The sequence below is a fragment of the Triturus cristatus genome, chromosome 6, assembly GCF_964204655.1.
Source record: "Triturus cristatus chromosome 6, aTriCri1.1, whole genome shotgun sequence".
In the NCBI taxonomy this organism is placed as follows: domain Eukaryota; kingdom Metazoa; phylum Chordata; class Amphibia; order Caudata; family Salamandridae; genus Triturus; species Triturus cristatus.
Window position 1 is genome coordinate 1,163,411,919 of NC_140589.1, and position 24,174 is coordinate 1,163,436,092.

The window sequence follows — 24,174 nt, forward strand, 5'->3', positions numbered from 1 at the left end:
AATATTTTTACAGGATCGGAATCCGAATCGGCACCAGAATATCTTTGTCTTTCCTTGGCTGTGGACAAGTGAATAATGTGCTCATTCTCCTTCTATAGACCTAGTGGCTGACATTCTGAGATTCTTGCTATGATAAAAGTGGGCAATGATATCACTCACAAGTTAGGGAAATTATAGGTAATATTCTCATCACCTTTGGAGACAGGGGATTACCTGTGAAGTGTTGTTCTTTAAAGACAATAAGTGGTATTTTCAACACTTTGTGATGGAGATAACAGGGGACTTTTTCACTGCTCTCTCATGAGAGGTGTCAGTGAATAGGCAGGACTGGAGTCCACATCTCTGCAATCTAATCAGTGTTTGTGTCCTTCACACCAACTGGTCATCTGTATTGTTCAGAAGATACTGTGATTTCATGGTAGAAGAGTCTCCTCAAAAAATCCCTTACCATATTGTGCAGTGCTGCAAACCCTTCTGGTAAAGAAGCCTCCTTGCAAGCTTTTGTGACACCAGCTCTAAGGAAGTGTTCGAGAGGCTGAATGGAATAGAACATGGAATTAGTAAGGGGGAAGCCTTTAGAAAGAGATCACTCAAATCACTCATCCATATGGCTTTCAATTTCATTTACCACATTAATTTCCAACTATATTAAATGATTACAGCTCATAAATTACAGATATTGACTAACTAAGCAACTCAATCACAGCCGTCTGCTGACACCACTTGGTCATGGCCTTTCCTAGTGACGAATAAGCACCACTTTAGAAAGTAGAGGAAAGGATCAAGCTCCATCTTCAGGAAAGAGTTCAAGGCCGTCAAGGGGATTGAAGTAATGTAGATCCTTGTGGTGGACAGGTGATCCGCACTCACAAGGGAGTCAATGATTGACCGTCTTCGTGGGAATTTATTTGCCTTCTTGTAGGAGGACAGTAGCTTAGAGTCCTATGTGAGTGTACTGATTAGAAACTTTATGGAAGTTTTCAAGATCTCCAGAAAAGGCTCATTGGGAACATCTGTGGAGCAGTGGTGATCAGAACTCTTAGGGGAGAGGTAATCAGTATCATCACGAAGGAAAAAGTGATCAGAAGCTTCACAAGGTAAGAATCCTCAAGAGGTAGAAGAGTATTATCTTTTGTGGCAAGTGGAGTTCAGGATCCTAAGAGATTTGATGCAAATACCCAAAGGGGAGAGGTGATCAGAATTCCCAGAGGGTAGAGTTGATAAGAATCTTAAAATAGAAGTTGATGATAAGGCTGCTCCGTGGCAGGGGTGATCACGGGTGTTACAAAGTGTATATGGTAAGATTCCAAGCTTCTAGATGTTTACTATGGCACATTTACAAGGCACATGTGAACTATAGCTATTAAGAAAACTACAAGTACAGATTTTTATAAAATGTGAAAACCTTTTTCAAAGTATATAAACCATCTCATGAAAAATAAGGTAGGTGTTGGTCCAACGTTGGAGGTTAAAGGGGAGAAGTGATCTGGATCCTTAGTAGGGGCCCGTGATTAGAATTCTTATGGGAGGTATCAAGTACAATTGTACCAATAAAACTAGTTGGTTCTTGTTTCTGTCTCTTTATAAAAAAAGGAAAAATAGGTTATACATACAAAGTTGTGAACCAGTTTGTTTTTAACTCCTAGTGATGCAGGAAGGATAACAAAGGGAAGGAGGAAAAAACAGAATGGTCTTGATTTAAAGTTTTGCCTTTTTGACACAATGATTCTCCGAAAGCATTACTTTCTTCTATGTAGTGCGACAACGGCCACATGGGAAGGCAGTTTCTGAGAAATGTTTTGAAAATTAAAGGGTTTTTAAAATAATGCACCAGTGTAAATAATTTCTGTAATTCCTTAGATTCCATCTGCACTACTGTGACCCTCATTTATAAGTGGCCTATCAAAATCTGGTATTTCACTGTGATTCCGAGGAGGGCAAATAACAAGGAATCTAATTTTGGGGGCAATAATATATGGGAGTCACATTTCATTTACTGTACGTGTTTTTCCCCGGGTTTTTGATGAAACACAATAGAGCTGCCATACTCCTCCACACCCATAATTCCAATGAGACTAGTGCCATCAGAATTATTGGGCCACTTGTAATGAGGGCCCAACTATGATATCCCAGGTGAAAAAAAGAGAAGACCCAGAAAATGACCACTCAGATCTGTGCCCTTGGTCAGATGTGTCAAAAGCTACAGAAAAATCCAGCAGAGATCTGAAAGACATGCAGAGAATACCCCCAAACACAACATTCTCTTACTAGACACCACCTTATGATTGTGATTCTCTTCGATACATCATGGACAAAATTGATACAGACATACAGTAGACATTACTATGGGGTACATTTGCCCCAGGCATACCTTTATCAGGCCAAAGGTGTTCTCTTTCGGCAGGCTTGCCTGAAGGTATAATACCTCCCGAAACACCCTTGGTAGTTCCAGGGCCAGCTGGTCTGGGGGAAGCAGAGTCGCCATTGGGCCAAGTGTCAGTAACACCTGTTCACGGATCTACAGGAAATAACACAGAAGAGGGTACATGCTTCTGACCTCAGTATGTGTGAAGCAAGGAGACACTGATTTTTATTGTATGGCAAAGTTGTACTTGTGGTGGAGATGCATGTTTATGCATAGACATAAAAAAGTCATGTCATGTGAAAACCTGTACTAATATGCATGCATTCAGGAAGTTCTTACCACGGTCAGAAGTTAACATTTCTTTCCTAATTGGAGAAGTCACAGTTTCTTGTTTTATTTATCCCATGTTACAATCCCTTTACAGAGGAAACCAACTTGCCCCATATTCACAAGATCCACGTAATTTGATTTCATCCCATGTCCAGATTCAAAGTCTTACTTTCTGGTAATGGTTACATAGTATTGTTAACAAATTCTACACATGAAAGACAGCATGGCATTCGCCTAAGAGAAAATTCAGACGTGATGGATTAACCTAAACCATATGTACTTAGTGTTGAATTCCAATCCATCACTCTTTTGCTCAGTTTGCCGCTACAGATAAGGATCAACAGTATGCAAATCAGCCTTGGTCCTTCTGCAATAGGAGCATTCCATCTCAAACTAGTATGTTTGGATTGAATGGGAGTATATGCACATGCAGACCAATTTCTGGCTGACTGAGCCTCATTAGTGCCGTTCTGCATGAGGCCTATGGCACAATTGACTATCCCCATCTTGATGCAGCCATCATGATCAGCACTTAGGCCGTTTCACTTGTAAAAACAAAAAAATGATGAATGGAGTGCTAGCTTTAATCTGAGCCATTGGTAATTAATTGGGATTGAATTTAAGTCCAAAGTCTTTTGTTGACTTTGCTACTAAAGACAGTGACTAACCACATGGTATCAGTCTGAGCCGTCTTCCGGCAGTAGCAGCCAAGTCCTGTTTTATTTTTCTCAGTGAAGCACCATAGATGCACACTCACTGATAGCTGCATGCTTTTTATTACCACTGTTCATGCAAGAGAGGGGCATCATGACCCTCAAAAGGCTCAATCTTCTGTGAATCATGGCCCCTTCCTCAAATAATTCATGGTGATAAAAGGGATATTATATTTGACACTTTTGCAAATTTTTATTTTGTATGTGTTAATGGTGTCTTGGTACATAATAGTAGCATGCTTTGTTACCCTCAGGAACCCTTTCTGACTTGAAAACTTACCTTGCACTTTTCCTTGGTGTTCATGCATGGTATGTCAAGATAGAGCTTGCAGATAACATAGCCATTCAAATATTGCGGAACAAGCTTTGCTTCTGTGCTCTGGGCGAATGCCAAAGTTAAGGATTCAAAGGCTGCAAAGAAAATACAAATCAGTTCTTTCCAGTTCCCACTTATGCTCTCTCTATACCTAATGGGAACCCTACTCTACTACGGAAGGCTAGGCCAGTTGCCCTTTCATATACTACTAGCGAGTGCATGCCCCTGTCTTGGTTTCAGCTTCAGATGGCATGAACCTCTTGTGCTGCCTTTCATAAACTATGGTAATCAGAGGAATTATAGCATTTAGCCTTGTATAAATTACACAATGGGAATAGCTACTTTATCATTAATCGAGCCCTATATAAATACCACTTCAATACAATACAGAGCAAGTAGGGATATGAGGTCTGTACTACTTGAAGTGAAGAAAGCCAAAAGGACATGCACTTTCTATAATTTGTGTCATTTTATTCATTCTCTACTCATGCACCAGGAAGCTTCATTCCAAAACTCACACATTGATGCAACAGTAACATTAGACACACACACCCTTAACTCTTCACAACAGGGAGCTTTAGAGGGAATACACCATGCCGCCCTTCTCTTATAAATCATCAATACAATAAAGGCCTGGCTATCAGAGAGTCAATCATTTTTCTCTCTTAGGAACTTCTTCTGCCGTGGGGATACCTATCTCCACCCGATCTCTGGCATCCTGTCCAGTTTACTACAGTCCCAGAACTCTCAAATCAGATGTCTTAAAAGGAGAACTGCTATCAGTCAATCCGCAACAATGTACATTCTCCCCCACAACATGTGAGTGAAAGACACTTACTAAAAAAGGGAGTGAGAGAGTAAGAGGGCACCTCACGTATGCAACACCAGTGAGGCTACCTGCAGGTTCTCGCCATTATGCCCACGTCTATCATCATCGGTTGCCCACTCACAGAAACAAAGAATATATAGTGTCCAATAGAGAGACAGAAAGGCAGAAAGAAAGAATTAACTGTCCCAAAACAAAACCCTGTGATTTGCAGAGAACCGTGTGTTCTATGCAATTAAAATGGAGTTAAGCCTCACTGTTAGGTTGCCCTCTTTTTTCGCAATTGTGAGCTTACTCAAATGAAAAGCACTGCACGTTGCTAACCTTTTCCAAGAAGGCCAACATGTTTCATTGCCATTTACTTATGTTGTGGCAAATTCGTCAGGGCGTGGGGTTCAGTCACTCGCCTCACTGGACAATAACTTTTACGTTGGGGACAGGCTGATAAAACAGAAAAAACATCAGTTCTGTCTTAACAAAATCTGACCAACCAGACACTGTAATAGTCAAACATGATGTGTATTGTTCAATCATGCGTTGGGGTAATATATATTTACCAGGTGCAGGCTGAGGGCGCTCATACCAGCCTCCACCAAACCATGCGGGGTTGTGTTCGTCACTATTAACCCTAATTAAAAAGCACTTCTGTTGCTTATCGTATATCGTTACACCTGTGGAAATAATGTTTCAACATTAGATCAAAATCCTTCATATAATATGTATGCTCTGTTTAGCTAGCGTGCACCATCTTTATCTCAATGTCAGAGTATATCTGATACCATCTTTCTCAGGCTGGTCTGCTAACTGTTACTTAGCCCACTGGTCCATCCCGTTTCACTGTATACACCTCGGTACTCAATACGTATATATAATCGAGAGTTTTCACGAGCATGTCACTCTCATATGCTTTATCCTGCCAGCATTTCAAGACGCCTCTGATTATTCTACCATCTCCGTGTGCTAACATGTATTGTTCACCCTCATTACACACTTACACGAGCGGCGCCATGCGCTTGAACAATCCTCACAAGTTAGTGGCGGTGCCTCTTATTACTCGTACCATCTCCGTGTGCTAACATGTATAGTCCGCATTCATTACACTCTTATACGGGGGCACCATGAATTTTAACAATCCTCACAAGTTAGTGGCACTGTGATAGCCTTGCCAGTAACTCAGCCCCCAGAGCCAGCACACACACTCTTACCGCTGACCCTTATTGCTTGGCCCCCGTTACCTGTGGTGGTGTTTTCCTGCTGGTGTGCGGTGTGATCCCTGGCAGCCTGCCTCTCTTCGCCGCTGTGGTCTTGGCGAACCCGCCGAGCGGAGTAGCATTGGACTACAATTCCCTACAGCCTTAGCGGCGGACCCGGAAGCCGCCGGACGTTCTTTCGCGCCTGGAGGCGCTTAAATTACACCTGTGCCGCTGACAGAGCGGGTGAACCTTTGCTGACCCTTATTGCTTGGCCCCCGTTACCTGTGGTGGTGTTTTCCTGCTGGTGTGCGGTGTGGTCCCTGGCAGCCTGCCTCTCGACGCCGCTCTGATCTTGGCGAACCCGCCGAGCGGAGTAGCATTGGACTACAATTCCCTACAGCCTTAGCGGCGGACCCGGAAGCCGCCGGACGTTCTTTCGCGCCTAGAGGCGCTTAAATTACACCCGTGCCACCGCATCGCGGGTCCACGCGCGGGTCGGCGCCGGGAGAAACCCGGGACAAGGGTGGGACCGCCTGTGGCCGTCCGGGGCCGTCTAGGCCGGGCTGGGCAAATCCCCCTTTCCATTGAGTACAAGCAGTAAGTCGCCGGAGGATTTGTCTTACGACCATTGACATTTGCGTTACCCAGCCACCATCAATATATATTGGGCCCCCACTTGCACGGTGTCAAATGACCGGGAAGGGGAAGCGTGCCACGGCCTCCACAACAGTGTCTGGTACCATGGACCAATTTATCACTCGAGCCGTCTCGGTACTTCAACACGAAATTGCTATCACCGAAAGACGCCTCTCTATAGATCCCACGCTTGCTAGACGCTCTTCATTGGGCCCGCTAGCTTTTGTTAAATCACCAAATAAATTTAGAGAGCATACACGGGGGGATGCACCTTCGCCTAAAGAGCCTGAAATACTGTACAATTTGTCATCATCCACCGGGAGGTTATCAGAATCCCCTGTTATGACGGACGTTGTACCAGAAGTGGAATCTGTGGCCACACTTAAGTCTAAAGCCACTCGTCCCCAGACCAGGGCAGGGGCCAAACCCTTTAGACCAGTTAATCAGAAAAGGAAAAGGGGTGGGGCTACGGATGGTGTTAGGCAGGCGAAAATATCCAAGTTATCTAAAAACATGGTACTCCCCGACACTTCAAGCCCCACAGCCTGTCCAACTATGGTCGATGCGAGTACACACACTCCTTCCTCGCCAAATAATCACGACATGATCTCCCAGTTAGAACACACCGTCTGTTCCTTAATCTTACCACTACTGGAAAGGCTCAAAACGGTTGTAGAAAAAGTTGATAAGCTGGAACAAACTATTCTGGACAATTTTTGCTCGTTAAAGAATGTCGTTAAGCTGTCTACTAGGGATATTGGTAAAATTAACTGCCCTCATGGCACAAACCCTATGACCTTTGTACCGCCCCTAATTGACGAACCCCCTGCCTCAACCAATACAGGCATCTGCCCAGGTATAGATTTAACTACACCAGTGCCAAATACGCATCAGTCACCAGGGCGGGAGGGAGTGTTAAACACCCACCAGTCACTGGGGCGGGAGGGACGGCCAAGTAACGCACCCTTGGGCACTAACACCAAGAAATTTGTGGGTATGAGAACGGATAATGATACAGCCCCCTCAGGCAATGCACCTAGGCTTCCCTCAACCCAAATACACTTACCACCTGAATCCCTCCCCTATGTTGTGGTTTTAACCGGTGTTCCCGAACTTCCAACTAATAAAACTGAATCCTTTCAGCAACTAAAAAAAAAAAGCGAGTCACTGGCTTAACATGCATAGACCAATCCCTAATTACTTGAATGGGCGGATTCTATTTGCTAGAAGAGTACAATGGGTAGGCTCTCAACCCAAAAACATTCAGGGAGATTGCATTATTGTCAATTTTGAAGATCCACGCCTCCCAAGGTTCATCACTGAATATACACCCTACGGGCCTAGATCAGGGATAGAGGCCCATAACTTAAACTTCTTCTACAACTCAGGTCTCCGTTATTGACAATCCCATAGCATGATAATCGCCTCACCTCCTAAGATACTGAGGGTAAATGAAAGTACACTTACGGCTGGCCACGACGTCGCCTCCCTGGCTTTGACAGGGCCGTCCGTAACACTCAGGGCCTTACCGCCGACTCAGCCTAGGTTGGGAGTGAGGGAAAATGTACCTAGCCAGATCGCTGTGCATCACATTACATTGCCTAGTAATCACCTAGGCACTCTCTTGTCTTGGAACTTAGCTGGTATCAAGACTAAATTAGATTCACCTGAATGGATTAGCTTTGTTAACAAATATGATGTCTGCCTTCTACAGGAAACATGGACCTGTGAGGCTCGGTTCCTGCCGGGATACTTGAACTTTCACGTCCCAGCAACCCAAGGCCCGATAGGCCGTCCAATGGGTGGACTAATCATTTGGGCTCGCCAGGACTTATTTTCGAGTGCTGTCATGATTGACACGGGTTCCCTGGATATTCAACTAGTGAGATTAACTCTTGACCACAGGGGTTCATTGGATATTTATAACTTATATCTCCGTGGCACAAAAGGGAAAAAGTCAAGGGAACTGGACATCCTGACCAGCCTTATAGAAACTAAATCGTGCAATAGGGACCTGATTGTTGCTGGTGACTTCAATGTCACTTTTGAACCCCTTTTAGACCCGGACTCAGAATGGGGCCTTGACCCCGAAGAGGACCGACTTTGGGGTATACCAGCCCTCTCACTCCCCCCCATTAAAAGGTGGTCTACGGTAGCAGTGCAGGTAAATGCACTCTGCCTCGAGAGAGGCTTAAGGGCCTTGAATGGCAGAACCTTAGGGGATAGGCTGGGAGCACCCACCTTCGATAACGGCCGCTCAACAAGCAGGATCGATTATGTCCTTTGCTGCTCGAGGCTGTGGCGCCAATCTATTGATATGGTGGTCGAGCCAAGAATAGAGAGCGACCATAACCCTATCTGCGTCTCCCACAGCTGGTGGGGGAATCCCCGCTTGGTGAGCGAGGAACCAATATTGGCTCCCACTGGCTGCGTCCCAACTAACGATATGCGGAGGTTAAAGTGGTCCCAGGTAAAGACCAATGCCACAGCTATTGCTAGCATCAACACCGAGCTCTCCGTAACTATTGCGAGACTGGAGGATGTTCTGAGGGTCAAAGAAAATAATGATCAAGCAACTAGATTACACGAGTCCTTCTTTGAGGGTCTACGTGGCTTTTTTCTCAAACAATTAAGAAAGGGTAACAAGCCACCGTGCAAGCGATTGAGGTGGTACGACAAAGAATGTAAACGTGCTAGAAGAATTTTGACACAAGCCCTCTCTAGTGGGAACAAGCCATATATTCAACTAGCCAGATCCTCTTATAAGAAGTGCCTCACCCAAGCAAAAAAAAGATGGGACGAATTGTATTGGCTTGACCTAAAGGAGGCTTGCCATGCCCGGGACACCAGATTGTTCTGGAATGTGATCAAGTGGAACAGAGGTGGCTCGCCTGAAAATCCTTCAAACCACGTCACCCAAGAAGATTGGTTGGGGTACTTCAAACCCCAATATGCATGTGACCCCCTCTACAGAAGCTTGGGGCTAACCTCATATGTCTTCTACTCGTCTGGTCCCTTTAGCCCCAAGGACGTCCTAGCTGCTTTGGCCTGTGTAGCTGTAGGGCGGGCACCAGGCTTGGACGGTGTTGCAGCCGATCTTTTTCTCAACAATAGGTCCTCCTGGAGCAAGTATATCGCCCTAGTGGCCAATGCTGTGGCCGTAGGAGCCCCAGTGCCTAAATCTTGGGGGGGCGCAATTATAATCCCAATATTTAAAAAGGGTGATAAAACCCTCCCAGGAAATTATAGGCCCATCAGCCTAATTGACACAATTCAAAAAGACATTGGGAGGATGGTATTGAATGAGGTACTGGCTTGGATCGAAGACAATCAGATTCTCTCTAGCCTCCAAGCTGGTTTTCGTAAATTTACCAGCACTGTGGATCAGGTGTTTCGCTTCAAACAATTGCTCTGGAAGGTTGTTACGTTAGGCAAAGGTAGTCTCTATGTTACTTTCGTGGATCTAAGAGCTGCCTTTGACCTTGTCCCCCGAGAGCAACTCTGGAGGGTCCTCGAAAAGCTTGGGCTTCCCTTGGAACTCTTGACCTTAATTAGGAGGCTCCATGAGCCTAACTTTGCAAAAATACAGTGGGGAGGCCCGGGGGACACAACCCCCGAGTTTCCGGTCGAGCGAGGTGTGCGCCAAGGTTGTGCTATGGCACCCACGCTTTTCTCCCTGTACATCAATGGAGTGGCCGACTACGTGCTTCAAGTCAACACTGATGCCCCCAAGTTGGCCGGTGTTTCTACTCCAATATTGATGTTTGCCGACGATACTCTTATAGTATCTAAAACTCCGAGTGGCATGCAAAGGGCCCTGATAGTCTTTGAAGATTTTTGTAAAAAACACGGCTTGGAGGTCAATGTGACCAAGACTAAACTCATGACATTCAACCCGCACCCAAGTTACAGAACAGGCAAGCTTATAATGAATGGCCAAATTCTCTAGGAGGTAACATTTTTTGTCTATCTGGGCATACATGTGACTCAAAACAATAAGTGGAATAGACACTTGGAACTGTCTAGGCTGAAACTTACCCAGATTACGGGAACATTGGTCAACGAGCACAAAAAATCACTCACTAAGCCGGTCAAACCCGTGCTTCAAGTATACGAGGCAAAGGCCCTTAGCTCAGTGCTGTATGGGGCAGAGCTTTGGGGTTTCGACGCATTAACATCTTTAACAGCCGCCGAAAATAAATTTTTTCGTTGTATAACCGGTCTTCCACAAAGCACCCCTCTGGTCCCACTACGTTATGACCTAGGTAGAAAGGCCATTAAGGATCTGGCCAAACTCCGCCCGGTCTTATACTGGAGGAGACTATGGATCACACCAGAGCTTCGGCCTTATGCAATGGGCATCATGGATGTAATGCAGGCCGACAAGTTTCACAAGATTGGGTGGCTTAGGAACCTCCGAGAAACCTTGCTAGACCTGGGATTGGAAGGCCTATGGAGTGACCCAGTTGCTGCTGGGTTTCCCGCTAAGAAGCTTCTGAAAACGCTCTACTGGGAGTGGGTAAATCATAGGGTGTGGAGCGACACTATCTCTCCTACGATGACCAGCCGATTCTTAGAGGCAAAGGCAACCCCACTCTTCGAACCTTATTGGGATATGATTACCATACCAAGAGACAGGAAACTCTATTTCCAACTTAGAGCAGGCTCCCTTCCACTCAGGGCCCTAACTAGCGGGTGGTCTGGTGCAAGTATAGGTACCTGTCCTGTCTGTGGTGCCAAAGAAGAATCTATTGCCCATTTCTTGTTTGTCTGCCCTGTATACGCTAACTCCAGACGATTCTGGCTTGCTCCTTTGTGTAAATCACTGGGCACAAGGAGCTCCGCTACAGCTATTAGAGTTTTAAGCACAAGCACTTTCCCAGTCCATTCAATTGCCTTAGCCAAATACTTGGGCTGGGCATGGTCTTTAAGACGCAATGCCCTCCGGGGTACTGAGGAGGCTCCCTCGTAGGGCTCCATCCTTGGTTGTTATTTGCCAAAACATTTTAGCTTTACATACTGTTTTATTATTCATCTGTATTGCACTTCATCCTAAGTCTGCTGAAATGTTTAATTCTTTTCTTAAATCTAAATTTTAGTTATTTATAGAAAGATTTTATACATTTTTTAGCAAATGGGACTCCCTATAATTCTGTTTTACGTATATGTTTGTGTCTTGTATGAATCATTTTTAATTCGAATAAAGACTATGATGATGATGATGGTAAGTGTGTAATGAGGGCGTACAATACATGTTAGCTCACGGAGATGGTACAATAATCAGAGGCATCTAGAATTGCTGGCAGGATATAGCATATGAGAGTGGCATGCTAGTGAAAACTCTCGATTATAGATACGTATTGAGTACCGAGGTGTATACAGTGAAACGGGATGGACCAGTGGGCTAAGAAACAGTTAGCAGCCAGCCTGAGAAAGATGATATCAGATATACTCTGACATTGAGATAAAGATGGTGCACGCTAGCTAAACAGAGCATACACATTATATGAAGGATTTTGATCTAATGTTGAAACATTATTTCCACAGGTGTAACGATAAGCAACAGAAGTGCTTTTTAATTAGGGGTAATAGTGATGAACACAACCCCGCATGGTTTGGTGGAGGCTGGTATGAGCGCCCTCAGCCTGCACCTGGTAAATATATATTACCCAATGCATGATTGAACAATACACATCATGTTTGACTATTACAGTGTCTGGTTGGTCAGATTTTGTTAAGACAGAATTGCTGTTTTTTCTGTTTTATCAGCCTATCCGCAACTTAAAAGTTATTGTCCAGTGAGGCGAGTGACTGAACCCCACGCCCTGACGAATTTGCCACAACATAAGTAAATGGCAATGAAACATGTTGGTGTTCTTGGAAAAGGTTAGCAACATGCAGTGCGTTTAATTTGAGTAAGCTCACAATTGCGAATAAAGAGGGCAACCTAACAGTGAGGCTTAGCTCAATTTTAATTGCATAGAACACGCGGTTCTCTGCAAATCACGGGGTTTTGTTTGGGACAGTTAATTCTTTCTTTCTGCCTTTCTGTCTCATTATTGGACACTATATATTCTTTGTTTCTGTGAGTGGGCAACCGATGATGATAGACGTGGGAATACTGGCGAGAACCTGCTGGTAGCCTCCCTGGTGTTGCATACGTGAGGTGCCCTCTCACTCTCTCACTCACTTTTTTAGTAAGTGTCTTTCACTCACATGTTGCGGGGGAGGATGTACATTGTTGCGGATTGACTGATAGCAGTTCTTCTTTTAAGACATCTGATTTAAGAGTTCTGGGACTGTAGTAAACTGGACAGGATGTCAGAGATCGGGTGGAGATAGGTATCCCCACGGCAGAAGAAGTTCCTAAGAGAGAACAATTATTGACTCTCTGATAGCCAGGCCTTTATTGTATTGATAACACACACCCTTAACCATTCCCCCGAATGCATGCTTGTGTTTCATAAAAATGAAAAAGGGGAGGGTGAGCAGTTTTAATTACTTTTGTCACATTCTAATACCTCAGCTGTTGCTCAAAATAGCACAGAGCATATACATTTTACATACAATGTACAGAATCTGTTCATTTTATGAAGAAAAGCGAAATCATTTCTCAGAGATGAATTTAACACCCAGAAGATTTTGGCAAAATTCTCAGCCAAACTCAGCGCCCTTTGATTAAAATGATACACACAATTATATAAAATTTTCTCTGGTGGTTTCTAAAAAATGGAAAGGATTCTTGCAGTGGGTGCTCACTCCATCCAGTTTCAGAGAAGCTTCCTAATACTAATTTATACTTACCACGGCTGAAATACCAGCAGTGAACAAAAGTTCTTGCTTTCCTCATGATGGGTAAAAAGCTTTCAAGGATGAAATCCTCAGAGTACTTCATTATGGACACTGTGAGGTGACAACAAAAAACACAGCTCAGACAGGTTGAATAATGGAGTCAAAAGCCTGTGGTGCCTGGGTGTAAACAGGTACCACAGCGGAGATAGGAGTTCTGTAGTGCCCTTCAAACTCAAACATACAACAGGTAGACCTTACGACTGGGGTGCACTTTGAACTGACATGGTTGGGTCAATATAAAGGCAGAGCCTTGGGATGTACGTTGAAATGAGATGGGTGGCGCAATAGAGAGAGAGCGCAGCCTTTGGGCTTCCTTCGATCTGACACAGGCGGCACACAAAGTTTTAGAAGAGTACTGTTTTAGATTCTGGGAAATGGACAGCAAATTCCCTGAGGGTCAAAGTCTGAAAGGAGGTTCTTTTCATTCTGTGGTCTCACAATAGTATCTGGTTAGTGGTGTTTCATGTACAAGAGGCCACACTTGTTAGAAGGGTTGCTTATGAACTCCTTAGGCCCTAAACCTGGGAGCATCAATTTCCCCAAAATTAGAGGTCACAAAGTAAAACTGAAGGGGGAGGAGGAGGGGCTAATGAGTATCAATGAAATCACAGAGAGAGTACCAAATACGGGGAGTAAATTTCTGACAGAAATTCTAGGGATCAGTAACTTAATTTAAAATGTTCAAGTGAGACCGGCAAAGAGAAGTCCTAAACGGGAAGTCTGAAGCTGAGGACCAGATTGGATTATACATTCTGAGAAGCAGGCAGTAAGCAGGCTGATGGTTCAGCAGTCTTTATCTGCTGTTAAACCCTATGGTTCTAAGTTGAACTGCCAGAACTAATGAGGTTGAGATTTTACAGGACTGTACTCTCCTAACCAGAGACCCATGTCTGTAGCTATCACTACCCCATTGTGCTTTGAATACCGTCTAGTTTGGTTTGTGTGATCATTGTACCAACAGTGTCCAACAGAACTTAATCCATGTCCCACTTCACTTAGCATGGTCTTCCCTGATGTAAGGATCTCTCAAATGCCAGGCAACTTACCATGACCTTGAATGACTTTTCGTAGGCACAACGCAACATATGGATGTGGAATGGCCTTCATCTCAAAAAGACCCAGGATGTTCCTAAGCACCACGTTGGGAAGCCAGCGAGCAAGATACACCATCAATCTGCAGCCGACTTTCTCCACGTCTGTGAACTCAGACAGCTGATCAAGATGATGAGAGATCAGTTACAATGAAAACTAACTACTTTAAAAAACAATCCCTAGTATCAAACCGGCAGACCATAATCTTCAATTCTGTAGAATGCAAAATCCAAACCAGAGGCTGGGGACATAGCTGTTGTCAAATACTAACTGTGGTGCCAAAACTCCCTTAATATGATATGTATGACTGCAGTTGGGAGCCTGTGAGCTCAAGATACATCACCAATAAACCTTGAATACAGTGTCAGAAGATAGAAGGCCTGTATAGCCCAAGGCACAATGCATGTATGCGTGTGCTGCATGGAGTAACTGCACTGCAATAGTACAATGAGTGCAGTGTGTGTCAGAAGATACATGGTCTATGCACACCAAAGCACATAGCATGTATGTGTATGCTGCATGGAACAACACATTCCAGGGATGAGCACTTAGGATATATTTAATAAGATGTTTCACAGGTACACTCAAAGCATAACACAAAATTACTCAACTCAATTGTTCACACATCCCTTAGTAAATGCTATGGGGCTTATTTACAAGCCCCTTGCGCCACTTTTGCGTCATTTTTAACATAGGAAATGTGACGTACGGGTGGCGCAAGGGGCTTGTAAATAAGGCCCTATGTGCCTGAATTCTGAGAAAGAAACATCATACGATCTGGGAATACTATATATTCTGGTCATCTGCTTTTTTTAATAATTCAGTGGGCTTCTTCTTTATGAGGGAAAGAATCCTGTAAACAAAATGTAGATGGTCAGGATCGCTACCCCTCACTACACTCCTCCTCACTCCTCATCTCTCCTCACTACACCTCGAAAAGGGGATGTTTGTCAAACAAGTGATCAATGAGCCCACTGGTATCTTGTCACCTGAAGGATGTCAGATATGACTTGAGTAGTTGTTATTGGGTTTTTTGTTTGTCTCTTTGTAAGAGTAGTCAGTTCACTTATCCTAGACAGTGAAGCTTATTATCTATAGTTTCCTAAACTAGGAGAACCTCAAAAGGGGCTGACACAGGTCTAGATGTAGGTGAGCCTGCAATACGTCTACCTGACCATTTTTATGCATTGCTAACTTGTTACACGTATTGACAGACAAAACATTGACAAGTATATAAAGGTATGAATATAGGTATTTCAGCTTTGTTAAACTCCACATACACGTACCTATGACATTTGTATCTTTACTGTACATGTATGTTGAGTTAAATCCATACTTACTAATTTACACTTCCACAATAATTTTTTAAATATTTTTGCTATGATATTCTTGTAGCAAATATTTTTGTAGTTAATATTGTGACATGCAATCTTTTATGTAGCTATCCTACATAAGATATATTTATACTCTATCAATGCATTAATAAATGCCCTGACCACTGAAACATGAATGCTAGTATGAATATACAGCAGTAACTTTAAACCTTAATTGAAACTAACGAGAACTGCCGCACATCCCTCATCTAGGTATTCCTAATCATGTCTAGCTCATGGTACTCCTGTGGTGATCGAATAGCCTCTGTATCTCTGAAAAGAATGTGTAAAGTCAGAAATTTCCTGAATTTAGATAATCTGGTAGAGACTTTCACAATGTTTCCTAATGCGTTACTTAGAAGCATCTATTTCTCTAACTCCACAAAAATAATTGAAAGGGTGGAGAACTGATCCTGCCTACTTATATGCAGATAAACATGTGCTATTGGTGTAGGGGTCAAAACATATTTTGAAACATCTGAGAATAGCACTTATTTCTTGCCCCTTGTGCTTCTAAGTAATTAGAGCCCAGAACCCAACAGAGATGACAACTCGCCCCTCAACACCTCCACACTCCCGCCACTGAAACGTACGCCCTCGAAAGACATAACGAAATGGCTCATTCGGCATGGAAAGTCAACTTGAATTACTATCTCCATTGAACTATATAGCCACGATCGGCATAACTGATCGTTCAACTCACTTGGAAAATCCACTCGATAAGGTATCGAAGGGTATCAACAACATCCTTAAGATTCTTAAACCCTCCCCTGCATACGATTGACAATTAAATCGACCCTCCTACAACTTCACCAGCCTACCCCTACGTTTATCTCAGACCCAGATGAACCGCTGGCACAAAACTTCCCTCAATAACCAATTTCACAGGCTAAAAGATCGTGCCCCATGATGTTCTTAAGGGAGATGAGAGATCTAGATAAAACATGCAACCCTACAAAATCCATGGACCCACCCACCTTCAAGATACAGGTGATCTCCTTGGTTTGCCAGGCCACCAGCACAGTATATCAAAATACCCAATGCACCCCTCTGCCAGAAGACCAGAAGCAGCAGTAATACAACCTGCATGCTCATAAACTGCAGATCGGCGTTCAAGCATGCAACAGAGCTGGCAGAAACAATCCTGAACTACGACATTGACATCACATTCAATCTTCCTATCCTATCCTCGACCTTATTATTATTATGCAATTTCTAATGCATGCAGCTACCCCAGAGTGTTAACCGGCGCAACATAGCGCACAGGTCTGATGTGATACGCTAAAATAACCAGGTTTTCAGACCCTTACGAAAGCTCAGGAGTGAATTACAATTCCTTACAGCTGAGGGGAGATAGTTTCACAGTTTAGGGCCTATATTTTCAAAGGAGCAGACTGTCATGTGGATTAGATGAAACCTCGGTACAGAGAACAGTGTTTGATTTGAAGATCTTAGGGAGCGAGTCGGCTGGTAGGGTAGGACAGTAGGATCTGCTTCTTATGGTTACCCCCACTTTTTGCTTGATGTTGCACTGTTTTGACTACTCTGACTGGGATCCTGCTAATCAGGACCTCAGTTTATCTGCTTTCTCCTTTAAATTGTTATGCATGTACTTTGGTACACTGCATGTTGGATACTGGGGTACCCTTATGAGTCCCTTGTATATGGTATCCATGTACCCAGGGCATAGGTACCCCAGAGGCCTCCCATGGGCTGACGCATGTATTATACCACCCATGAAAGGCCATGCAAAATGGAACTACAGGTCTGCTACTGCAAACTGTGTAAGCTGGTGCTTGCACCACTTATTTTAGATATAGGTTCACTATATCTATAGGTCAGTACACTTAAAACTTATAAGCCACCCGAATAGCACACCTTAACAATCCTGAAGACAGGGTGCTGGGTTTTACTTGAGAGGGTGCCCATGCATGAGCAGAGCCCCTCTGCAGCCTTCGTAGACCATTCTCCCGGGTTGTCTTCGACTCAGCCGGACATATAGGTACAGGTGCATTATTACCTTGCGGTAAATGCTATCTCTAAAATGGCGCAAACACAAGGAGATGAAGGACGGAGCGCTGAAACTTTTCAGGCACTCACCCCCAGTCACAGATCTGGGTTGAATCCATCATCGTTCTTTAGCTCACTTTGCCACCCCAGTTCAGACACAGCTATATGCAAATCAGTCTTGACCCTGTGCCTCATGGGAACAGTCCAGCCCGAACAGCCAAGCCATGTCTTCCCTGGGCCAGAAACAAGCATCCTGGGACTGGTTTCAGACTAACAGCCCTCATCAGCCAGGCTAGCTTGAATCCAGTGGCAAAGTGAGCAAGGGACCCACATCTGGGCATACCCTGCCAGCTTAGGGTGAACAAAGCAAACACAAGGAGATGAAGGACAGAGAACTGAAACTTTTCAGGCACTCACCCCCGGTCAAAGATCTGGGTTGAACCCATCATCAGCCAGGCTAGCTTGAAGCCCGACTTCTCTTACACGCTTACCACGCAGACACCGGATCTTCATCGCAGGCTAGGCGACACTCGTTACCACGCTCTGAGCAGGCCAGGCACAGATTCTGCATACATCCTTCGGCGCAATTTGGGACACCGGATCCCACAAACTGGCAGGCACTTTCACTAATTACGGTGCAATTCTTGTCTCACGCCCAATTAAGAGCACTATTTAAACCACGCCCACCCCTCGCTCAGTCACCATTGGGGAGGACAGAAGGATACGATTAGGTGCTACCAAAGGAGACGCACCTTGAGGCATTAAGGGAATGCATGCAGTTTTTAGTGAATGCGTGTGAGTTTGAAAAGGATCATTTATTGGCTCCATGCTCTTAGAAATTGCATACAATGTGTTTATTTTTTACCATGGCTACTACTGTTTTTAATTTTCCAGAGTCTGACAACAAGGGTCTTCCCCCCATCCTTCTCCCATGGGGCACGTAGGTTTTGTTTCTAGGGTAAGATGTGAGGGATTATGTCTCACATATGATGTTTCTTTATTTCAGTGTGTGCACAGATGAGTGTCACATGTTACACACATATAGCCACTCACGTTAATATATGTGTATGTGGTCCTCAATGATTCTATTCAGGGACCGAGCCTACTTCTGATGGTACTCTTGTGTATATTTATGTTTTACAGGCTTACTGAGAGCCCTCCCCTCTCTGGTGGAGTGTGACCCAGGTCACCCCACCAAGTGGTGCCTTCTCACCACGAAGTTGGTAAGAACGGAGCCCCCTTGCTATAGGACCTGATGAATGCCACGGACCCTTCTGGGCCATTCGGCAGAAACATGTTGACCCTATTCACTACGGTGAGGGGATAATAAATTCCCCACTTCAACCGTTCACCTTTTTAGTACCATACAGCTGCCTACTCTATTAAAATTTAATTTGGTAACTGTAATGGTTTTTAAACTTCACTCACTTTTCACGGGCCCCCACTCAGTTTAGAAGTGCATCCCTGTCGTCAGGTGAATGCCCGCCCTCTACCAAACCGAGTTTCTAGAGGGCGAGGACTGCCGATGATGAAGCATGACACCTGGTGGTGTGTGAGGCCAGTCCTTCACTTTTTATGAGATGTCCGCACTCACAATTTAACCTTTGAGCACCTTTGGTCACTATACTGGGAGCGGCCCCATTTGTGTTGAACACTTTATGTTGGAGGCTGGCCTGCTCCTAGCGCCTCGTGCCTCTAGTTCCCTCCTCCAGTATTTCCCTGGGGTTAGTGTGGTTTCATGCATTCTGAGAGTGCCTGAAAGTCTGCACCCGGGGCACATTTGGTGTCCCTGTGCATAGTCCAGCTTAACCCAGTTCTGGGAGCCGTTGGCTCCTGCTGTGGCGCAAAACTGGACAAAAGATATGGGTGTAAACACCCCTCTGTCCTGACCCTCCCCTAGGAGGGTCCCCCAAATCTGTCCAACCCTCTCCAGTGGGTACAAAAGGGCTTACCTGACTGTAGCTCTTTAGATTTTATGTGGACAAGATTCTACAAGAAGAAACCACTGACCATCGACTGTTTGGACACGCTGGACTTCGACTGGGCCCAACTTCATCTCCCTCTCTGTCCAAAGCTTTGTCTGTGCCCTTGCTCCATACAGGCTTGGTGCAGGACCTGTGGTGCACTAAGGACAACTGCAGAATCTCCCTTGGGTTGAATGAATCACTCCACTGCATTCGCAGGCACCTTAACGCAACTGACCGGTCTGCTGCTCCTGTACTCTTCTGTGGACTCTGAAGACTCCAGTAACACAGGAGGTCGGTTTCGAAGGTCCCTTAGGTTGATCTGCCCTCTCAGCAAGTTTGAGGCCAGTATCCTTCGTGGGGACCACATACCCTGAACCCCTCCCTGTGCACCGTGTCTATTTGCAAGTGCATATGCTTGTTGGCAATTCCCGAGTTTGTGCATTGGACTCCCTGTAGTCCTGATCCTGAGCAGTATTTCCACCAAAGAACTCCAGCCTCCTCGCACCAAGTGCTCCGTGGGCTCTTGCTCAAGGTCCTCTTGCGACCCCTGGTCATTCGGCCTGTGGGTCCTCCTGAGGGTCATCTTGAATTCTGTTGGGCTTTCCTGGTTGCTCCAGATGTGCCCTGATTCCCCATTGCTTGGTGAGTCCCCTGGACCTTGCTGGTCCACACCGTAACCTGCTTGACCTTCTTTCGTGGGTTGCTTCTGCCAAGTTTTGTTGGTGCTCCAGCCGGACAACGACCCCTCACCACTCGGCATCCTTCATGGGAAAGCTCGCATCTGGCTCCTGGTCATTGTCGACATCTCCTGGTCCTCGTGGCTGCAGAGTCAAGCATCCCTTCTTCGCACCTGAAGTACCCGACATTGGTGGGCATTCGTCTCCCAACCCCTGGTCCCTCTGAAGTGACCCTGACTCTGTCCCCTCTGCTTTCAGGTTCCTTTCTTCCAGAATCCCAGCTGGGATTCCATCGGACCTTTTTCACCTTCACAGCAACAGCACTTCTTCGCAGCCCTCCATTGAGAACGACGGTGGTTTCCGACACCACTCCAGACTTATGCACCCTGCTCCTCTGGGATTGGTAACTCCGGTACTACGGTATCCATGGGTCAGGTGGCTCTCCAACCTCTTAAGTTCCAACGGGTTTCCTCGAAGTCCTCCTAGAAGGCTCCTTAAACTGTAAAATTGCAACTGCGACTTCCCCATAGAAATGTACGGAAACCACTTTGAAGAGTGTCTTCTGGCAATTTTGCATGTTCATGATTTTTTTAAGTGTAATAGTTAAAGCAGGCATGATAGCCTTTTAGAGAATCCCCATACATAATCTTGCCGTCTTGTGCAAACTATTTCATCCTCGTCTTTCTAACGCTTTGCAGCGTTTCCTTTCTGCTTTAGGTGCATCATTAAACCAATGGGCTGGTGGGTGAATTCTGCGTACACGTATTATTAGTAGTTGGCAGATTAAAATCAATGGACTCAGTGAGCCAGTGACGAATTGGATCTTAATCTAAATCGATCTGTTGTTGTAGAGTAGGTTTAGTATAAAGCAGTTGCTCATTCAGTGCAGCAATATTGAGTTTAGGCCAATTTCTGGATTCTGATTGCAACTTTAGCCACACTGGGGAAAGGAAAGAAAGGGGCTTGACCGTAAAAGGCACAGCCAAGTGATCACACCAGCAGAGTGGATGGGGAGGCTCTGTCTTTAAGTCTTTTATATTTGGAAAAATAGGATCTAAAAGATGCCCAGCCACATGAGTGGGCAGTTAGTTAGTAAGTGCCAAATAAAGTGCATTTTAGATCCTCAATCAAAGAGGCACTTTGAGTGCTCTTTGAGCCATCTAAATTAAGATTTAGGTCCCCAAGTATTGCAAAATTTGCAGTTTGCAAAATGTGGATAGCCAGTAGATCAGGTTGAGAGCCAGCGTACCCCAGGGGGGAGGTAAATCAAAGCTCTGGAGAACAAACATTTAGGAGTAAAAGCAATTGTAAAGATCAATGCTTCAAAATCAGACATCAAAAAATCTTCAATTTTACAGTGGTACTCCTTCTTAAAAATATTAGCAATGCCTCCACCTATATGGTCTTGTCTCTCTAACCTTACTATGGAAAAATTGTCAGGTAGTGCCATAATTATATTCGGCAAGGACCCAGCATGTAGTCAAGTCTCGGTAAGAAATAGGGCATCAAGGTTGTGGGTGCAACATCACTATGACAGAAACAGATTCCTTTTCCTTCCCATCATTTGAATATCTCAGCACTAGCATAATGCCTAAAGGCAATAAAGTACCAAAATGTCACTTCCTCTACCACCCAACAGGAAACACACTTCCCCCTTCAGCGAACAACTGTCGTATCTGATAATGCATTGCTGTCTCTCCAACACCAACAACATAATACTAGGAGACCTCGACCTACATTGGAATGACGAGAAGGACACACTACTCCAATCTTTAAGCTAACTCTTACTCAGCAAAGATCATACCCAATATTGCAAAGGCCAAACCCACAACAGAGGCTCAACCTTAGACGCCATCATAGCACAAAACAATTCAATAACCATAGACAACATCCTGCCAGTCGACAGGTCAGATCACCACATCATCCTGTTTCAACTGAACCAAACAGAAGTACCTCAAAACCAATCTCGGAACTCTCTCCAATGGTCCAGAAACATCAATCAGATACCCCTTTCCGATCTGGAAGAAAGAACGATGTCCCTCCCGCAACCTTACCATTGACGAGCTTACAAACCCGCTACAGTTCTACAATGAAAGCCATCCTAGACCAAGTAGGCTCATGAAACTAAAAAGGATCAGAGAGACATCACCAAGATCCTGGTTCAATCATTGATCTCAACTCGGACAACGATGAGCTGCAGAAAGATTATATTTCAGGAAATGCAAAAATCCCATTTTAACAGAGAAAGCCACCTTCTTCCATAGTATGCTTGATAAAGCAAAAAAACCTCCACAAAGAGCATTTCAACATCATCAAACATCAAACCTACCAAAGAAGCCCCTCTTGTCTCCAAAGAAAGATGCAACAACTTTGCCAAATTCTTCAACGAAAAAATCATGAAGATCAAACTCTCTCTAGGCTGCCAAACGCATATGTCCACTGGCAATCCCCCACCACATCACAGAGGTTAACAACTCCTCCACCTACTTACCGATCTCGCCGGCAGTGGCTTCTCTGCCTTTCACCACTGGACTTTACCAACACACAAGGTCCTACACAGCACCCAGGAGTTGGAAGACTTTCCACCCAGTCACGGAAGAAGACATCTACAAGGTGATCGCAAAATCCAAACCCTCCTCATACTAGACAGACCCTCTTCCAGCCTCTCTGGCTAAAAGTCTCAACCACATTACAACCCCTCTCTGGACCAAGATAATAAAGCAGCTGTCTTATTAATGGGACTTTGCTTCACTGCATCGAGGAGGGCCACGTCACTCTCCTGCTAAAAAAAAACAGGGGCAGACCCAGAGGTCCTCAACAATTTCAAGCCCGTTTCCACCCTCCCCTTCCTGGCAAAAACTATTGAGAAGTGTGTTCTCTCCCAATTCAACCAATACATTGACAGCAACAACCTATTTGATTCCACCAACCCGAGTTCGGGAACAGAGGGAGCATAGAAACAGCTATGATGATTATAACAGATGATATATATAATTCTTTGGATGAAGATAAATGCTCCCTGTACATCCTTTGTGACCTATCAGTGGCCTTCCACAAGGTCGACCACAAACTACTTTTGAACTCACTACAACAACGAATCAGAGCAGATGGCATGGTTCTGAAGTGGTTCTCATCGTCTCTACATAACCAATCTCAAATAAAAAAAATAAACAACTCTTAGACCTGGCACCATTGGCGTGGGTCTCCCTTCCATTTTTTGCTGTTGCCTCACATGTTTTTGCTGGTTTTAGATGCTTTGGGCACTATTCCACTGCTATTCAGTGCCACAGTGCAAGTGCTCCCGATGATAAATTGATGTATGGATTAGTGACTCCATGATTGGGTTATTTGATTTACTTGTCAGACCCTCGTACAGTGCACCATGGGTGTCCAGGGCTTGTAAATCAAATGCTGCTGTTGAGCTTGCAGCACTGGTTGTGCCACCCACAGAAGGAGCCTGTAAAGTGTGTCTCAGGCCTGCCATTGCAGAGCCTGTGTGCAGTGTGGTACTGCCGTGTTGACAGGCCAAGTGCACCCATTTGCCAGTCCCTAAACCTTCCCTTTTCTTCATATCAGACACCCCTAAGGTAGGCCCAGGGCAGGGTGCATTGTAAGTATAAGGTAGGACATGCCCTGGTGTGTGTGGCATGTCCTGATAGTGAATTACAGTCATTTTCGTTTTTAACTATTGCAAGGCTGCCTGTTCCCCATAGGTCAGAATGGGCAGTTTTATGATAACATCTTATAAACCTAACTGACCCAGGGAGCATGGTAGAAGTTCGAGTTTAGTATGCCTGAACTCAGAATGATGAAAAACATCTTTT

At 44.8% G+C, this 24,174-nt stretch overlaps 1 protein-coding gene across 1 annotated transcript in view; it reads right to left on the minus strand.

Annotated features, from left to right (window-relative positions):
* The window catches only part of LOC146821130 (maestro heat-like repeat-containing protein family member 1), a 150,455-nt gene that overhangs the window by 34,563 nt on the left and 91,718 nt on the right, over positions 1-24,174 (minus strand). The window contains exons 4-8 of the mRNA XM_085609803.1: positions 14,278-14,443; positions 13,184-13,282; positions 3,689-3,819; positions 2,372-2,518; positions 449-535 (exon numbers count right to left, since the gene is read on the minus strand). Of these exons, the coding sequence (XP_085465929.1) occupies positions 449-535; positions 2,372-2,518; positions 3,689-3,819; positions 13,184-13,282; positions 14,278-14,443 (630 nt within the window). The remainder of the gene's footprint in view (positions 1-448; positions 536-2,371; positions 2,519-3,688; positions 3,820-13,183; positions 13,283-14,277; positions 14,444-24,174) is intronic.